At 33.9% G+C, this 17,613-nt stretch overlaps 1 protein-coding gene across 1 annotated transcript in view; it reads right to left on the bottom strand.

The window, feature by feature from the left end:
- Positions 1-17,613, bottom strand: part of COL11A1 (collagen type XI alpha 1 chain) — a 146,209-nt gene that overhangs the window by 121,926 nt on the left and 6,670 nt on the right. Inside the window, exons 4-10 of the mRNA XM_019630455.1 lie at positions 15,563-15,817; positions 14,720-14,782; positions 11,596-11,637; positions 10,560-10,622; positions 4,931-5,005; positions 3,778-3,861; positions 1,648-1,704 (exon numbers count right to left, since the gene is read on the bottom strand). Of these exons, the coding sequence (XP_019486000.1) occupies positions 1,648-1,704; positions 3,778-3,861; positions 4,931-5,005; positions 10,560-10,622; positions 11,596-11,637; positions 14,720-14,782; positions 15,563-15,817 (639 nt within the window). The remainder of the gene's footprint in view (positions 1-1,647; positions 1,705-3,777; positions 3,862-4,930; positions 5,006-10,559; positions 10,623-11,595; positions 11,638-14,719; positions 14,783-15,562; positions 15,818-17,613) is intronic.

Below are 17,613 nucleotides of genomic sequence, written 5' to 3'. Positions count from 1 at the left end.
GCAACTAAATGTCTTCAAGAGCTGAGTTTCTACATCAAATCTGATTATTAATCACCAAATTGAATGCAATTATAGGACAGTCAATTTATTTTTAATTAATTTACTGCATTATATTCTCTGTATATAAGCACTACCTACTTGACAGATTATAATTACTTTGCCCAAACACTTATTCTAAAAATTGACATGCAATAATTGATAGTAACACAATAAGAAAAAAATATCTACGTTTTCTGCATATTTTATAATCTAAACCTCTACTTCTCTATAAAAACAATTGGAAAAAATACCAATTGAATAAAGGAATTTTCCATTGGAAGAATATACATATTTATGTCTTAAAATATTCATGTAGACCTTATTTCTTTTAAAAATCTTAATGTATAAAATACTTTTTAGACTCTAGCATTAACAGATATTTGAAAATCTTTAATAATTTGATGTTTGAAGCAAAGGATAATAGAAAAGAAAATGGTGAAAAAACAGTATGGTTTATTTTCTCTCAAACCTTACCTTTAATATTTAAGGAAGCTAATATTTTCCATAACAAAGACTTAAGAAGTAAAATTAATTAATCTTGGATATAACACTGAGAATATGTACATGGCTGTCAATGTTTTCTCTTTGCCAACATGATCTTAAAGACTGACCCTTAAGAATTATTTGGTGAAACAGGAAGTGCTAATTTTATCTGCTCTCATTGGTTCTGCTCATCACTGCCCTTACCCTCTACAGATCCACTGTGCTTGTGTTTGTCAGGATAATAAGTAGGGAAGTTCTTTTGGAAAATACAGTTCAGAGATCCTAGACTAATATTTTTAAATTAAGTAATATATGCCAGTGTTTCCCAAACATTCTTGACCATTAGAATCAGCCTGGTGAACTCATTAAAAGTAGTTTGCCAATTCTGACTCTGAATCTATATCATCAGAGTCTCTTTAATAATATATACAGGTAATTCTTCTGCCCCCCAAGTTTGTAAAGCACTGGCATACTGTTGACTTTCCTTAGTCACGTAAATTTGAATTATCACTAACAGTTAGGTATTAATTATTTCTTCCTTTGGTAAGTGATGTGGGATATTCCATGTTCCTTATATTTTGAAAGGCAGAACAGTAAAAATGCATGAAAACACTTATTTTCTAAGAGTCTCTAAAAGAGAAAATATTTTCTCTAATATCTGAAGCACTTTGTGGAATACTGCAAGCAGTCTGAAGTTTAAGCCGAGTATCCTGCTTTCTTCTAAGATAGTGGAATAATTTTTACTGACTTGAAACATTTTTACTGAAAATTCTGTTTAACATAAAGTTATGTCTCAAGAATTTAAAGTAAAATTAAATTTTAACAATTCTAAATATTATGCAAAAAATACATTTATAGTCTGAGAAATTAATAGTTAGATATATGACTCTATTATATTTTTCATTGTATTTATTTGATTTGAAAACTTTTCACTGAAACCATTCCATCAAAATTTACCAAGGTCTAAATTGAAATAGATTTTTAAAATGGAAACAAAATCAAGCATAAGTATGTATATGTACCCTAGTTTCACCAGCCAGAGATATGAACAACGCTTGGCCAACATTGCACAAGAATGTACTATTACAAGAATTTAAACATACATTATCTTATTGGGTAACCTACCACAGGACCTGGTCTTCCAGTTAGACCCATTGGGCCAGGCGGACCTCTCAGAGCAATCTAGAAAATAAAATATATCAAATTCAGGAATGCTCTACTAGACTAGCATATTAAACCAGAATATTCGTTTGCACCAGCTACCCTTAAGTAACAGATGATACAAACACGTATAGTAGCTACATGCTAGAAAGAGTGCCTCACTTACTGAAGAATTGCAAGTTTCTAGAATGACAAATGATGTAAATAAGTATCAGATATTTTTTAAACTGTTGTAACAAATACAGTCTTATACTATATATTATTAAGATTTATTCAAACATAAAAGTTAAAATAGATTATGAATAATAAATCTAATATCTGATATTTTTCTACTATGAAGTGTACTTCAGAATAATGTATAGAACTCCCTTAAATATATAGGTACAATTCTCATTGAAAATACTTTTAGAGGTGAACAATTTGAGGTGCTTATAATAAAAATTTTCTAACACTATTTTAGAAAAAGGATGACGATTAAAGTCAGATAGCAAAAAGCAAAATTGATCAGAAAGTGTTATGACAACACACTTCATTTAACAAATCTCAAATTTAATGCACTATAGAAAAATGCATTTATTTTGTGTAATCATAGGCATAATAGACTGATTACATGCACTATTGATATTGAATATTAGAAATGTGAAATTAGCATACTTGAAAGCTGGAACAAGTAGAGTACAAAGGATAAATATTTGATAGATGTTAAATTAGTATGGTGTGCTATTTTTGAATATTAGTGATTCCAAAGATGAGTATGTAGATTATAAAAACAGATATCAAAAATAATATTATAATAGAAATAATATGTAAAATCGTATTAGAAAAGTGCACAAGATGAAAACAGTAGAATCTCCAAAGTTCCACTACTGACTCACCATGAGAATTTTGACAATACACTTCTTAATCCTTGAGATTAAATATCTGAAAAATTGGAATTATAATGCTCGCTACCTATTTCCAAGTAGGTTAGAAGGACTAATAAAATGAGGAATTCAATGCCTTGATAAAAGATTTAAGCTCAAATAATTACCTTAACTTTGTTCAAAGTAATATAATTTATAAGATAAAGTATAGGAATCATTTGTAAATTATTTTAAGTATCTTAGATTTGTATATACAAGATCTAGTAAATAAGTATTTAAATTTTTCATTGTCTTTATACATGATGTAACCAAATAATGGCATCTTTCCAGATTAATAGATTTGGTAAATATATAAACACATATTTATAGTGAATTTAAACTTCACATGTTTTCAGATATTTTATACATAATACATGTCTGATGAATAAAAAGTTATCACAGAAATTTACATCACTTAGAAAGTACATACACACACCAAATCAACTGTAAGCCCTTTATTTCCTTCTTTAAAAAAAAAAAACAATTCTCCTATGAGTAAAAATATTACATTAGTTTCAAGTCTTTATTGGTCCTTCTTTTGATTTCCTTATGTACATTTTAATGATAATAAATGTAATTAAAAATAAATATAATTATATGCTTTGTGAGTATCAGATAGTGGAAGCTTTCAGCTGATGAAGAATTATAAACTGAATGAATCTGCAAAAATATTACAGATTATAATGATTAGAGCCTAGAGTACATATTGAAAGATTTCTTACCTATACAAGCATTCCTAAGAAACTTAATTTTCTGGATTATATGGGATATCCTAAATAATCTAAAAGATTAGGAGGAAAAATTATTTGAACTTGATTCCCTTTATTAATTAATCACTAGCTTTTGCCTTAGGAGGAAAAAAACTGGATGTGAAAGATAAAGGGTGCTAGAAATGAATTCATCAGCACTCTTTGAAAAAAGTTTAGAAAATTTGTATGCAGTGGTTTGTGCGCTATTGCCAGAACGATATATAGCAACACTGCAAGGGTCAGTCATTTAACTTTAATACTCAATTAAAGACAATAATCCTACTGGATAAATAGATATAATCTTAACATTTTTCCCATCTAAATTCAATACACTATTCAGAATTAAGAACTTTGTTCATAATAGTAGCACATCCCCCACCCATGCACGCGTTGTGCGCATGCGCAATTTGACATAGCCGCAGGTTATGGGAATCCTTTCTTACCCGAGCCTGCTGAAGAATGGCCTGGGCCTGAGCTTCCTGAGCAGAGATGGTTGGCCCTTTGGAACCATCGCCACCATAACGAAACTAAGGAAAGGTAACATAAAGAAAGTCAAAATTAGCCTTTGTCAAATAGGTACCTTAATTATTAGGTTAGAAACGATTAAAATGGTGGGATTTTTAAAAAGTTCAAGGTAGCCCCATCATGAGTCATGATACCTAGATCTTTTTCTTTTTTAATTCTCCCATTAGGCAAGTCCTCTGGACCATGTTATACCATTTGTAAAAGAGGCTAAAGACTCTTTTCCAATTTTAAATTCCATAATTTCTGAAAACTGTAATAAGCAAATATGCTTTTTTTTATCTGCACATATACTACCCATTCTATTCATTCATTTGTAAAAATTCCAAGTGTACTAAGTTCAGTGGTAGTTACATATCAATTCCTATTTTCTTAAGCAAAGCTTTGGAGTCTCTATGAACACAGAGGAAATCTTCCTTGAGATATATTAATTTTGCCTACCTTTTTTAAAGTGATTACATGAACAAATCTGATCCTCACTGCATCCCTCCATAAATTTCCAAAGTTTCTTGTTAATTTTAACTCAAGATGCAGCATGAGTCAATTTCTCACTCTACATAATTATTACTTGAAACTTATTGCATTTATACAGATAAATCTTTCCCTCACCCCCCACGGCAGAGAACTAGGGCAACTTAAAAAAGGAACCTTATGGTAAAGAATATAATTTTTGAGCAATGAATAATGACACTATAAATATATCTTCTTTAAAAAAGTATCAACTATTGTCTATAGGGTGATAAACAGTATATTAAAGTTAACACATGAAATGCATGTTAATCATATGAATCAGGATAAAGAACATAATTGGAAATATTAAGGAAAAAACTCTAAGTTTTGTTGTCAAAAGTGTTATCAAATAATGCAACTTTAGTTCAAAAGCAGAGATTGATATTTACTAAAATTTTATTGTATTAAAATTTCTCTTAATTTCTGAAGGCTGGTTGATTTCAAGTATCTCTACCTCATGCAATGATTTTGGGTTCATTGCTCTGTAATATGGTTCGATGATATTTTTCAGCAATAAGATGACAAAATAGCAAGTCATCTTTATGACAATAAGAAAAAACATACCGGTAACATTAACATGGTACCAGGAGGACCAGGTAGACCATCAGCCCCTGGTAAGCCAGGACGTCCTGGGGGACCCTAGGAAAGCAAATAAAATCATCAAAATTAGTAAATACATAAAATAATCAAATTTATTAGAAACTGAATGACTTTTAATAATTCTGCATTATCTAATTTGCATTTGTTCTCCTTGGTAAATCTCCTTTTAGTAAATATACCTAGGAAGGCTTGTATTTCACTCTACTAGTTTTACATTATTTTAATAATGCACAAAGTTACTGGCTACACAAGGATGGGCAAAAAAATAATGGGGAAAGGAAATTTACAAGAAAAGTTCAAGAGACTTAACACAAATGCTGTTTTCACCATGTGACCCACGTAATGATACTCAAATTAGAATTCAGGCTTATTTAATTCTATCAGCATCCAAATAAATAGCCATGGAAGTTCCTAGAAAATATGTCTCAATTCAAACTGAAGAACTGAATCTAAAGTAACAGGTTCATATCAACATAGAAACTGATTGAAAATAAAAATTTTCTTACTAATTACCACATAGATAAGAATCCATATTTTCTTTACCCTCACTTTTATTTTTATTTTTCTAATTATTTATATACTTTTTTCAGTTACAATTGACATTCAGTATTTTTTTATATTAGTTTCAGGTGTACAGCATAGTGGTTAGAAATTCATATAATTTATGCAGTGATTCCCCCAATTAGCCTAATACCCATGTGATAGGCACTTTATATAGTTGTTGCAACATTATTGACTATATTTTCTATGCTGTACTTTACATCCCTGTGACTATTTTGTAACTACTAAATTGTATTTCATAATCCCTTCACCTTTCCACCCAGCTTGGCAACCCCCTTTCCTCTGGCAACCATCAGTTTGTTCTCTGTATCTATGAGACTGTTTCTGTTTTGTTTGTTCATTTATTTTGTTCTTTAAATTCCACATATAAGTGAGATCACATGGTATTTATCTTTCTCAGTCTGACTTGTTTCACTTCGCATGATACCCTCTAGGTCCATTGCTGTAATTGCAATTGGTTAAGATTTATTTCATTTTTACTATGGCCCAGTAATATTCAATTGCATATATGTACCATCTCTTCTTTTTTAAAATTAATTTATGTATTTAATTTTGACATTAAATATCATTTTATATTAATTTCAGGTATACAGCATAATGGTTAGACATTTATATTATTTCAGAAGTGATGCCCCTGACTAATCTTAGTACCCACTTGGCACTATATATATAGTATTGTCAAAATATTGACTATATTCTCTATGATTTACTTTACATCCTCATGATTATTTTTTAACTACCAATATGTACTTCTTTTTTTTTTAAGATTTTTTTTTATTGGGGAATTGGGGGATGGGAACAGCGCTGGGGAGTTGGGGGAAGGGGAACAGACAAGTTGCTGTCCTTTTTGTTCTTCAGTCTAGTTGTGGAAGACATTGCTTCACTGGCCCAAGTTGGCACCATCGTTGCACTGTTCCTGGGCGAGGCAGATCAGTCAGCAGCTTCTGGACAGCCCCTCACAGCAGCTGCTGGCTTCTGGCTACACACGGTAGCCCATGGCAACCCACTGCCACAGGGGCTGCAGCGTACGCCATTGCCAGCAACTCACGGCAGCCCAGCTCCAGGTTGAGCTGTTGTTCAGCATCTTAGCTGTAGAGGGCAGTGCCACTGGCCCTCATATGTGGGCTCTGAACCAGGGCCCTCTGGAGTCCCAAGCCAGCTCTTAACCAACATGCCACTCGGCTGGCCCCCAATATGTACTTCTTAATCCCTTCCCCTTTTTCACTCACCTCCCGACTCTCCTCCCATCTGGAAACTATCCAAAATGTTCTCTGTATCTGTATTGCTTCTGTTTTGTTTGGTTGTTTATTTTGTTCTTTAGATTCCACAGGTAGTCAAAATCACATTGCATCTGTCTGATATACTTCACTCAGAACAATACCGTCCGGGTTCATGTACGCTACCACCTCCATGTATCACATACTCTTATCCATTCATCCATCAACAGACACCCAGACTGCCTTTACATCTCAGCCATTGGAAACCATGCCACAATGAACAGTGCTGTGTAGAGACTCCCATCCTCTCATACTAGCATTTTGGGTTTCTTCAGATAAATTCCCAGTAGTAGAATTACTGGGTTCTTCTTTGTCTCTTATTATAGCCTTTGTTTTAAAGTCTGTTTTGTCGAGTATAAGTATTGCTACAACAGCTTTTTCTCTTTTTTTTTTTTTTGGCTTCTTATTTCCATTTTCATGAAATATCTTTTAACCATCCCTTTACTTTCATAGCCTGGGTGTGCCTTTCAATCTGAAGCGAGTCTCTTGTAGACAGCATATGTAAGGATATTGTTTTCTTATCCATTCAACCATCTTATCATTTGATTGGCGCATTTAACCCATTTACATTTAAAGTAATTGTTGATATGTAGCAATTGCTATTTGATTAGTTATATATATATATATATATATATATATATATATATATATATATATATATATATTTGCCTTAAATAAATCCCTATAACATTCTTTGTAATGCTGGTTTGGTGATTATGAACTCCTTTAGCTTTTTCTTGTCTGGAAAGCTCTTTATCTGTCCTTTAGTTCTAAATGATAGCTTTACCAGGTAGAGTAATCTTGGTTGTAGACCCTTACTTTTCATCACTTTGAATATTTCCTGCTAATCCCTTCTGGCCTGCAAAGTTTCTGTTGAGAAATAGCTGACAGTCTTATGGGAGCTGCCTTGTAGGTAACTAACTGCTTTTCTCTTGCTGCTTTTAAGATTCTCTCTGTGTCTTTAATCTTTGGCATTTTAATTATGATGTGTGTTGCTGTAGGCCTCTTTGGATTCATTTATTTGGGACTCTCTGCACTTCCTGGACTTGTATATCTATTTCCTTCATCAGTTTGGGAAGTTTCCCATCATTATTTCTCCAGATAGATTTTCAATCCTTTGCTGTCTCTCTTCTTGTACCCCAATGATGAGAATGTTGTTACACTTGATGTTGTCCCAGAAGCCCCTTAAACCATCCTTTTTTTTTTTTTTGCTATGCTGATTGGGTGTTTTCTGCTACCTTGTCTTCTAAATTGATGATTTGATTCCTCTGCTTCATCTAATTTACTGTAGATTTCTAAGGTATTCTTCATTTCTGTTATTGTATTCTTCATTTTTGGTGGTTCTATTTTATGTTTCTATCTCTATTTTTATGTTTCCTATCTCTTTGTTGAACTTCTCGTGAAGTCACTGAGCATCCTTATAGCCAGTGTTTGGAACTCTGTGTCTGGTAGATTGCTTGTCTCCATTTTGTTTAGTTGTTTTTCTGGAGCTTTGTTCTGTTCTTTTGTTTGGGACATGTTTCTTTGTCTCCCAATTTTGTTTGCCTCCCTGTATTTGTTTCTATATATTAGGTAGGGCTGCTATGCCTCTCAGTATTAGTAGAGTGGCCTTATGTATGTCCTGTGGGGCCCAGTGGTGCAGTCTTCCTGGTCACCAGAGCCAGGTGCTCCATGTATGTCCCTCTTGTGGGTTGTGTATGCTCTCCTGTTGTAGTTCAGCCTTAGTTGCTGTTTGCACATCAGTGGAAGGGACTGACCCTCAGGCTCATTGGTTGTGAAGACTGGCCATGACTACAGTAAAGAAGAGCTGTGGTGCAGGGCTGACCCTACAGAGCAAGGTTCAGTTCAGTGGGGCTCTGGTGCCTGCCCAGTCGGCCCTTTGGTTGTGTTGCTGGGTGATACTCTGGCTTTGACAGAAGCTGGCCACCAGGTGTTCAAGCCCTGGGGCCTCCTGGGAGGGAATCTGCAGCCAACCAAGTTTACCACAGTGGGTACTCTGCCCTTTGCCACCTGGTATGAACCACAAAGCAATCTTCAGATTGCCACCATCAACCATGGGCTTAGAGGTGCCTCAAGAAGATAATCTGCAAACCGAGGCCACCTGTCACTAGTGCTGAGCTCAGAGTTGCTCAGCCAGAAGTATGGGACATGCCAAAGCCAGATGCTGCTTGTTTGGGTTTTGTGGACCTTTGAGTGAATTTATGAAATTCCCCAATGTGACCAAAGATAGGTTGTTTGTACATCAAAGCCATTGAAAGTGACATAGGTGTGCCTGAAAGTTGGGTGGGGTGGGCGGTCTCAGGAAATCAGTAGGGCAGGGCCGATGGAAGGTCATAACTAGTTTGATGGAGACTCAGATATGGTGTCTGTGTGCATCTGTATGCACATAGGGGGAAGGATCAACAAAGAAACAATGGCTTTTGCCAGCTCCTCCCTCCAGGAGAAAGCTGCCCCTCCAGCCCTTGCTCTGAAGCCAGACAACTCAGTTCCTTCCCGAATGTCCCTCACACCTTTCAAGCTGCTGCCCCAGCACTGGACCTCAGAGTGAATGAGTCCATCAGTGAGTAAGTCCATATGCAGGCCCTTTAAGAGGAATGCCTGGGACTGCAGCTACTCTCCATCTTACTCATCCACAATCTCTGTTAGTTTTCACAGTCAGAAGTTATGGGAATTTTTCTTCCTAACACTGGAACCCTGAGCTGGGGAGCCTGGTGTGGTGCTGGGACTCCCTTGCTCCTCTGGGGGAGACCTCCACAGCTAAGAAATCTCTCCCAATTTTTAATGACCACACACAGGTGTGGAACCAGCCTGTTCCATGTCTCTGCCCCTCCTACCAGTCTCGAGGTGGCTTCTTCTGTATGTCCATAGTTGTATGGCTTTGGTTCAGCTAGACTTCAGGTGATTCTCAATGATGGTTGTTCTGTAGTTTAGTTGTAACTGATGTGGTTGTGAGAGGAGGTGAGCATAGCATTTACCTGTGCCGCCATCTTGACCAGAAATCTGTACCATGTCTTCTTTATCCAATCATGTATCAGTGGACACTTGGGCTGCTTCCATATCTTGGCTATGGTAAATAGTGCTGCAATGAAAACAGGAGTGCATATATCTTTTCGAATTAGTGTTTTGGGTATCTTCAGATAAATATCGAAAAGTGGAATTGCTGGGTCATAAGGTAGTTCTATTTTCAATTTTTGAGGAACCTCCAAACCATTTTCCATAATTACATCAATTTTTAATCCCGCCAATTGTGTACAACAGTTCCCTTTTCTCCGCATTCTCGCCAACACTTGTTGTTTGTTGATTTATTGATGATAGCCATCCTCATAGGAGTGAGGTGATATCTCATTGTGGTTTTAATCTGCATTTCTCTGATGATGAGTGACGTTGAACATCTTTTCATATGTCTATTAGCCTTGTGTATATCTTCCTTGGAGAAATATTATTCCAGTCCTCTGCCAATTTTTCATTGGATTATTTGGTGTTGAATTCTATGAGTTTTTAAATAAATTTTGGATATTAACCCCTTATTAGATATTTGCCACTGATACATCCAATAGGGGGTTAATATCTTTACTCTCATTTTTAAAATCATAGTTAGAAAAAGTAACCAAAATTGACCGAAATTGCACAACATTGAATTTATAGACTCCCTCTACCCACAATGAGAAGGGTTACATGTTGAACTTGTAGAATATATTTTAATTTATTAATATATGTTACATTCTTTTGTTATGAGGAGGAGTACTTTCACTTACCCTCTCGCCAGGGTCACCAGGAGGTCCAGACGGGCCTTGTAGACCTGGAGGACCCATAAGACCCTACAGAGAAATAAACCATGATATGAGTCAGATTCCTGATCTCATTAGTATTCAGGGAAATTCATCCTACCCAAATCAAAGTAGACCTCATTTATATTTCATAAATATACAACTGTCTCCCAAACAATTGCCCCATTTATCTTCCTATGAAAAGACAACATATAGGGACTGCTTTGTAGCTATCTCAGCTCCCTCTCTATGAATCTGCTCTCAGAGTGGAGGTAGCATTCCAAGGAAAAACAGGAAAGGAGAACTCGCCAATGTAAAGTCCCTGAGGTAGAAGTTGGTTCCCAGTGCTAACTGAACAAATGGTAGGCTCATCCAATTAGACCTCAAAAATGTGAGAACAGAATTGAAATGTAGAAATCATTTAGCTTAGAGGCATTTTTATAGTTTCTTTTATGGGTAAAATTATTTAAAGGCATCAGTATAACAAATTTATTTCCGATGACAAGACTTTAATTAATTCCACAAAAGACAGAGGATTTCTTACAAAGCCAGATCAGTACAACTACCTGAAAATAAAGACACAATAAGTGACATCATGTTTACTAGGAAAAGACAATAGAAGCTGATAATCACTCCATTCAGAAGTACTGATAATTCTACTTAGAATTCTCAGCTATATTCATTGAGATATAGCTATACCTCTTTAATAAAAATTAGGATGGCTGTTTTTGTTACTTTCATAACTTTCAGGTAGAAATTTGAAAATGAAGTTAGAAGATACACAGATATTTAAACAACAAAAATATTTAAAACAAAATTGAATTTCACCTCTCTCAAAAGAATATCATTTGACTAGCCAAACAGAAAGCAGTTGATGGCCACCAGGTTCTATGAACAAATTTTTGCCTCTATAATTCAATACTCAAATTATTATAAAATGTATAAATTCAATAAATGTAATAAAATTCTTATATCTGATTATTAAAAAAATAAAGACAAAAATAATCTTAAAACATTTACATACCGCAGGTCCTGCTGGCCCTGGTGGTCCTTCAATAAGCATACCCTGTAATTAAAAAAAAGAGAATCATTACTAGGGAAATATGACCCCTAACCTCTTATGTAAGTACCTCTAAGAAAGCACTACATCATGGTACTTTAAAAAGTGAATGTCTTGCTAGGGAGACCACTTCCTAGACAGTGTAGAGGCCTGACCACCACACTGTATATCTGAAGCTGATGTTGAATAATATTGTATGTCAACTATAATCATATATACATATAGTCACAGGATGTGGAGTAGAGTGTGGGAATGGAGTCAATGGAATTGTAATAGATAAGTATGACATCGGAGGTGGGAGGGCAGTGGACTTTGTGAAGGGTGAAAAGGATAACGATTTCATTGTTTTGTATACCTAAAACTAATAATAATAAAAAATAAATTTAAAAACAAACAAACAAGTGAATTCTCTACTCTTATCACATAGAATCAATTACAAACATTTTTACATAGGGAAGGGAGGAGATTCAAAATAATAGAAGACATAGTCCCTGACCTCAGAAAACCTGTGAACTATTGGGCTCTTGGAAAAGTCAGAGGCATTTTTGCAACAGAAAAACAGAAAAAATACGTCATGACTTTTCTGACAATCCAATAATTAGAAAGGTAATCAATATTTAGATAAGTAATATTATAAGAAGAATATGTTAAGTGCTCCGAAGGACATTTGATTAATTTTTCCCTAGCATGCAAATGATGCCAGGCACAATGCAGGAACTTAATAAATATTTGCTGCATGAATGAAAGAATGGAAGTGGCACCTAAGCACTTTAATTCGGAAAAGAAAAGAAAAGTTCAGACAAAAGAATCAGAGATAAATATGAGATAAGCTCTTAAGTAGACAAGAGAATATAGTACTATTTCAGAATAAGAACCCAGTTCTATAATGTTTATGATTCTCCTGCTGAAAATTGTTTTATCACTTAAAAAGTATGTTGTAAATTTTCAAAGAAAGGGCATATTCATGCTGAAAAAAAATTTTAAGCCTTTGGTGAGCATGCGGTATACTTTCTCAGATTTTGGAGTAATGTAGCTGATAGCCAACAATGTCTTCATAGGTGTTATCTTGTTAATTTTTATCTCCCCTCCCTTTTTTTAAAATTATTATGTCCTTGTAATTTATGGAATAATTTTTATGACCTTGAAGCAAACAGTTAAACATACTACCTTAGTAGAATGCAATAGTTTTTTCAAATTACTGATTAGGGAGAACAATAGCAAAATTGTTTTCCAGTAAGAATTTGCTTCTTACCAACATCTTGAGTGGTGAGAACATTAATATAAATTTTAGAATTCACCTTTGGAGTATATTGGTGCTCTATAAATAGAAGATAAGGAAATACTTTTTTAAAAAGAATGTTTTCATATTATTACATGATGTTATTTGGCATGGAACGAATAATATGTCAACATATTGGGTCTTTGGAAAAGTCATGACATATTTTGTCTATGTTTTTCAAAGGTCGTTTATTTGTATAAAGAACAAAGATCAATCAATGATGTATTGCCCGTTTTGTTCGATAACCTTTTGCCATCTTTCAGTGAGCTTCATAATTCCTCGTTCATAGAAGGACCTGTCTTTATTTGCAAAAACTGAACAAGGTGCTGATTTACAGCCTCACCTGAACTGAATGTTATACGACGCAGGGAGTTTTGAAGAGAGTGAAACAAGTGGAAGTCTGACAGCACAAGGTCAGGCGAGTATGGTGGGTGTGGCAACACATCCCATCTAAGTTCCAATAACTTTTGACAGGTGATCAAACTTGTGTGTGGTCTCTTGTTGTCATGATGGAACACAACTCCTTTACAATTAAAAAGCTCTGGATATTTCTGGATGATGTTCAGACTGTCCAATTGCCAACAGTACACATTCGAATTGATTGTTTGGTTCCTTGGTAGGAGCTCGAAAAACACGACACCTTTAAACTCCCACCACACTGAGAGCATAACCTTCCTCTGATGAATGTCTGCTTTCGATGTTGTTTGAGGTGAATCATCAGGTCGGGATCAAGACCGTTTGTGCACCACATTGTTGTAAACAATCCACTTCTCATCATCAGTTATCAGTCGCTTAAGAAAAGATTGTTAAGATTGTTTTCCTCACGTTTAATGAGCATATTGCAGATGTTTATATGCGCCGTCAAATGAACTTGAGTTCATGCAGAACCCAAATATGGAGCTTGCTTACGGATCTCAGCTTCTTCAGGTGGTCGTGAATGCTTGAATGATGGATGTTCAATGTTTCTGCACTCTCTCATGTTGTGTAACGTGGATTTAACTCGACCAATGCCTTTGTTTTGTCGTCATCAAACTCGGTGGGCCTCCCTGACCGAGGAGCGTCATTGAGATCAAAATCACCAGCACGGAATTTCGTGAACCATCATTGGCACTGATGTTCTTGTAGAGCATTGTCACTGTAAACTTTATGCAACTTTTCACAAGCTTGACGGACATTTTTCTTTTTATGGATGTGAAACAGTAAAATATGGCAAAAATGCAGTTTGGTCTTCCATCTTCAACCTGTGGTAAAATCTCCAAATCTCAACCAAATTGCTCAATTTTTTTTTAGAATGAAGCTAGAACTGTCAACTGTCAAATGACATAGCAATAACATAGATGCGAATGACTCTAGTACTTCCAAAAATGAACTAGTGCCATCTGTTGCAAACATGCGTCATGACTTTTCCGAAGACCCAATATTTCTACTAGTGTCAAGTCATAAGAAATTATTGGATTTGAAACTAAAAGAGCCCAAGTTTGGTTATATCTCAACCACCAGGCATTTAAATATCAGGAAAGTTACTTAAATCTTTTAAATCTTAGGTTCTTTAGTAGTCAAATGAGAGAATTAGACAAATTTCAGATACTTTCAAATTCCCAAATTTCTTATTTATGTATTTTTTGGGTTATTGAAATTCCACTTGCCAGAAATGGCCTTATAATTCATTCATTTGTGGCAAATAATAAACATGTGGACATTAGGATTTTCAATGGTAATGCATGAACATATATAATAATTTAAGGTGATGATGACATGTAAGTTAAATAATTGTACCAACCTTTACAATGTATTCACACCAGTACTTACAGGTTCAACTACTGCTGGTTCTCCTTTCTGTCCCTTTTCTCCATATGCACCATGGCCATTTATCTGTTGAGTGAAAAATTCAAGCAGCCTGTCTTTAAGTAAATAAGGCCATTTAAGTATTTTTTAAGAAGGGAATTTAATCATCTAAGTGCATTTACAACAATCTATTAAAATGTCTATTTAAATAGAAAATTATTAAGAGTTTAAATACTGAAAATATAAAAAGGAAAGCATAATGAAATTTAATACTGAACCTTGAATGAGACTGAACAATTTCTTCTTAAAGATATCTTACAGAAAGATTAAAATATCTGTAGACCTCAATTATTATTCCACGACATTAAGCAAAAAAGTGTCATCAAATTAAATTTAATAAACAGAGAAGGGAGTAGAGGGTGAGAGATATGGGTGAAGGCAGAAAAAAGGTTAAAATAACAATAATAATAATAATAATAATAATAATAATAATAAATATAGTACATTACTGAGCATCACCAAAAAATAAATATTTTAAAAATATATAAAATAGTCTAAAATTCAGAAATTAGACTCACTACTTAGAATAATAATGACTATATTTTAATTATATCAATGAAAATAATATTTGGATACAATTCTATTCAAGATTATACTTTCAAACAAAGACTCCAGTAGTTGTGGTTGGAGAGACAACTACTGAAATCCCCATGAGGAAGAATCTATGAAGGTGTCCTAGTCATGATAAGTATTCATAATTTATATAAGAACACAACCTGTATTTTAAACCTGAAAAGACGTCAAGATGAACATGAAAATACTCCAAAGATAAGACACGCAATGACACAGAGCGTAATACTGACTTACGCTTGTTTCTGTGATATCTGTTTCTGCTGGAACACCTGGACCAAATTCTTCATTAGTGGGGCTTGTCTGTTTATCTTCATATTCTTTATATTCATAAAAATCATATTCGCCTAAATCTCCATCTACCAGAAGATCAGAGTCCCTGCCGTCTATTCCTTTGTTTTCATACAGTGTATCCTCGGAATTTTTCCTTTGGGAATCATAATCCTCTCCAGTTAGATATTCTTCAGTAAATACTTCTTCAACTGGATTTGGCTATTAATTTAAGTTTCAAGGAATTGGAGAACATGAAGTTTACTGTTAGTAAAGCAAGGTAAGCATTTGCAATTACAGTTTGATGGAATGTGACGGGAAGCAATTTAAATGCTACTCAAGCAAGTCTGACAGCTGGAAAAAATATCCTTTTAGTATCATTGAAAGAAATAGTTTTGTACATTGGTATGCACAAAGATATATTGCTTTCAAAACACTTTTCCCAATAAACTGCAAATATTCACATGGATTCAGCATGCGTATTTGCATGTTTCATTGAAAAAACCTTGTTAGTCCATTTCATATTTACTTTAAGATTTGAATACTAAAATATGCATATAGTTAAAGCTTTGCTTAATTTTCAGGTCTCATAGAACATCATTATGAAATACAATTGCCACCAGTAAAGCTGTGTAACTTTGACTCTCAACCCCAAAAATAAAATATTAATTCCAATATTGAGATTTATTGCAATATTTACATAGCGTATCTGGCGTGTAGGGAAGTATTATATCACCAAACAGTTCTTTAAAGAAAATAAAATATAAATTACAATCCTCAAAATTTAAGATAATGAAATAAAATATATCACTGTAATCTCATAAAGAGTAGAGAATAAATATTCACTTAAAAATAAAAATTACATTAATAGTACTCACTCAGAGACATAGAAAAACAAACCTAATATAATTTTCTTTTTCTCATGTTATTCCCTATTAATTGCATAAATATGAATCATATTTATTATGCAATTATTATCCATATTATGAATTTGATGAGGCTCAAATCAAATAATTATCTTGTTACTTTTTCAATTTCATTTTTAACTAAATTGTTTTCTATGACATAGTGAAACAAGATGATAAAGTGATACTGAATAAATGAGTAGCAGCACACAAAATCATGTGAATAAAAAGGTTGTTTAATGATTATTTTAGCAATTGTTAACTAAAGTAAAATGTCCAATAACCATAACATTTTTGTATTCTTAGACAAGGAGGATATACAATCTACAGAGTATGTATATTATCCAGGATTGGAATATTACTGCAGTCATAGCTCTAACTAAAAAGCTGGATGAATTTGGGTAGGTAAATAAACATCTTGAATCAAGATACTCATTTTTGGAAGATGATTAATTTGGACGAGATGAAACTTAAAATCTGTTCTCATGCTAAAATGTTATTATTCTAATAGATTATGCATTTGCATATAATGCACAACTGGGTTGATTTGCCTACTGAGACACATGCTATATAAATTTTCTAATAGCTGAATGACTCAGGTATTCTTCACACCAGATATGACAAGTATTTAACAAAGTTAACTGAACTGTATACTCTTTTTTATGATCAGAAAATGTACATAATATAAAATTCAGGAAGTCTGATTTATACCTAGATGTATTTAAACATTCTCATAGAAAAGAATGAAAAAGGTTAAGATATATTATTTTAACCATAATTAACATCATACTTCTAACAAGCATGAAAATGTAAATTACTATTAAAATGCACCAAGACTGCATTTTCTCAGATTGTTTACTGTCATAAAAATGCACGATTATTGATCAAATGAAATAAATTCTAATTGTATCATTTGATGATACAATTTTCACTTTAGAGGATTCCTCTCCTCAGGAAGGATCATGTTGTGAGTCCCCTTCATCACAACATGTTGAGACGCTTGCTCAGTCCCAGGAGGCATCAAGAAAATGATAGCAGCCAATTCAGTTGGATCTATTTAGCATTTGCATGAAGCAAAGAGTCATGCAAAACATGAATTGACATTGATTTTAA

The sequence above is a fragment of the Hipposideros armiger genome, unplaced genomic scaffold, assembly GCF_001890085.2.
Source record: "Hipposideros armiger isolate ML-2016 unplaced genomic scaffold, ASM189008v1 scaffold_915, whole genome shotgun sequence".
NCBI lineage: Eukaryota > Metazoa > Chordata > Mammalia > Chiroptera > Hipposideridae > Hipposideros > Hipposideros armiger.
Note: the sequence above shows the minus strand (reverse complement) of the source record. Positions and strands in the feature narration are given on the sequence as shown.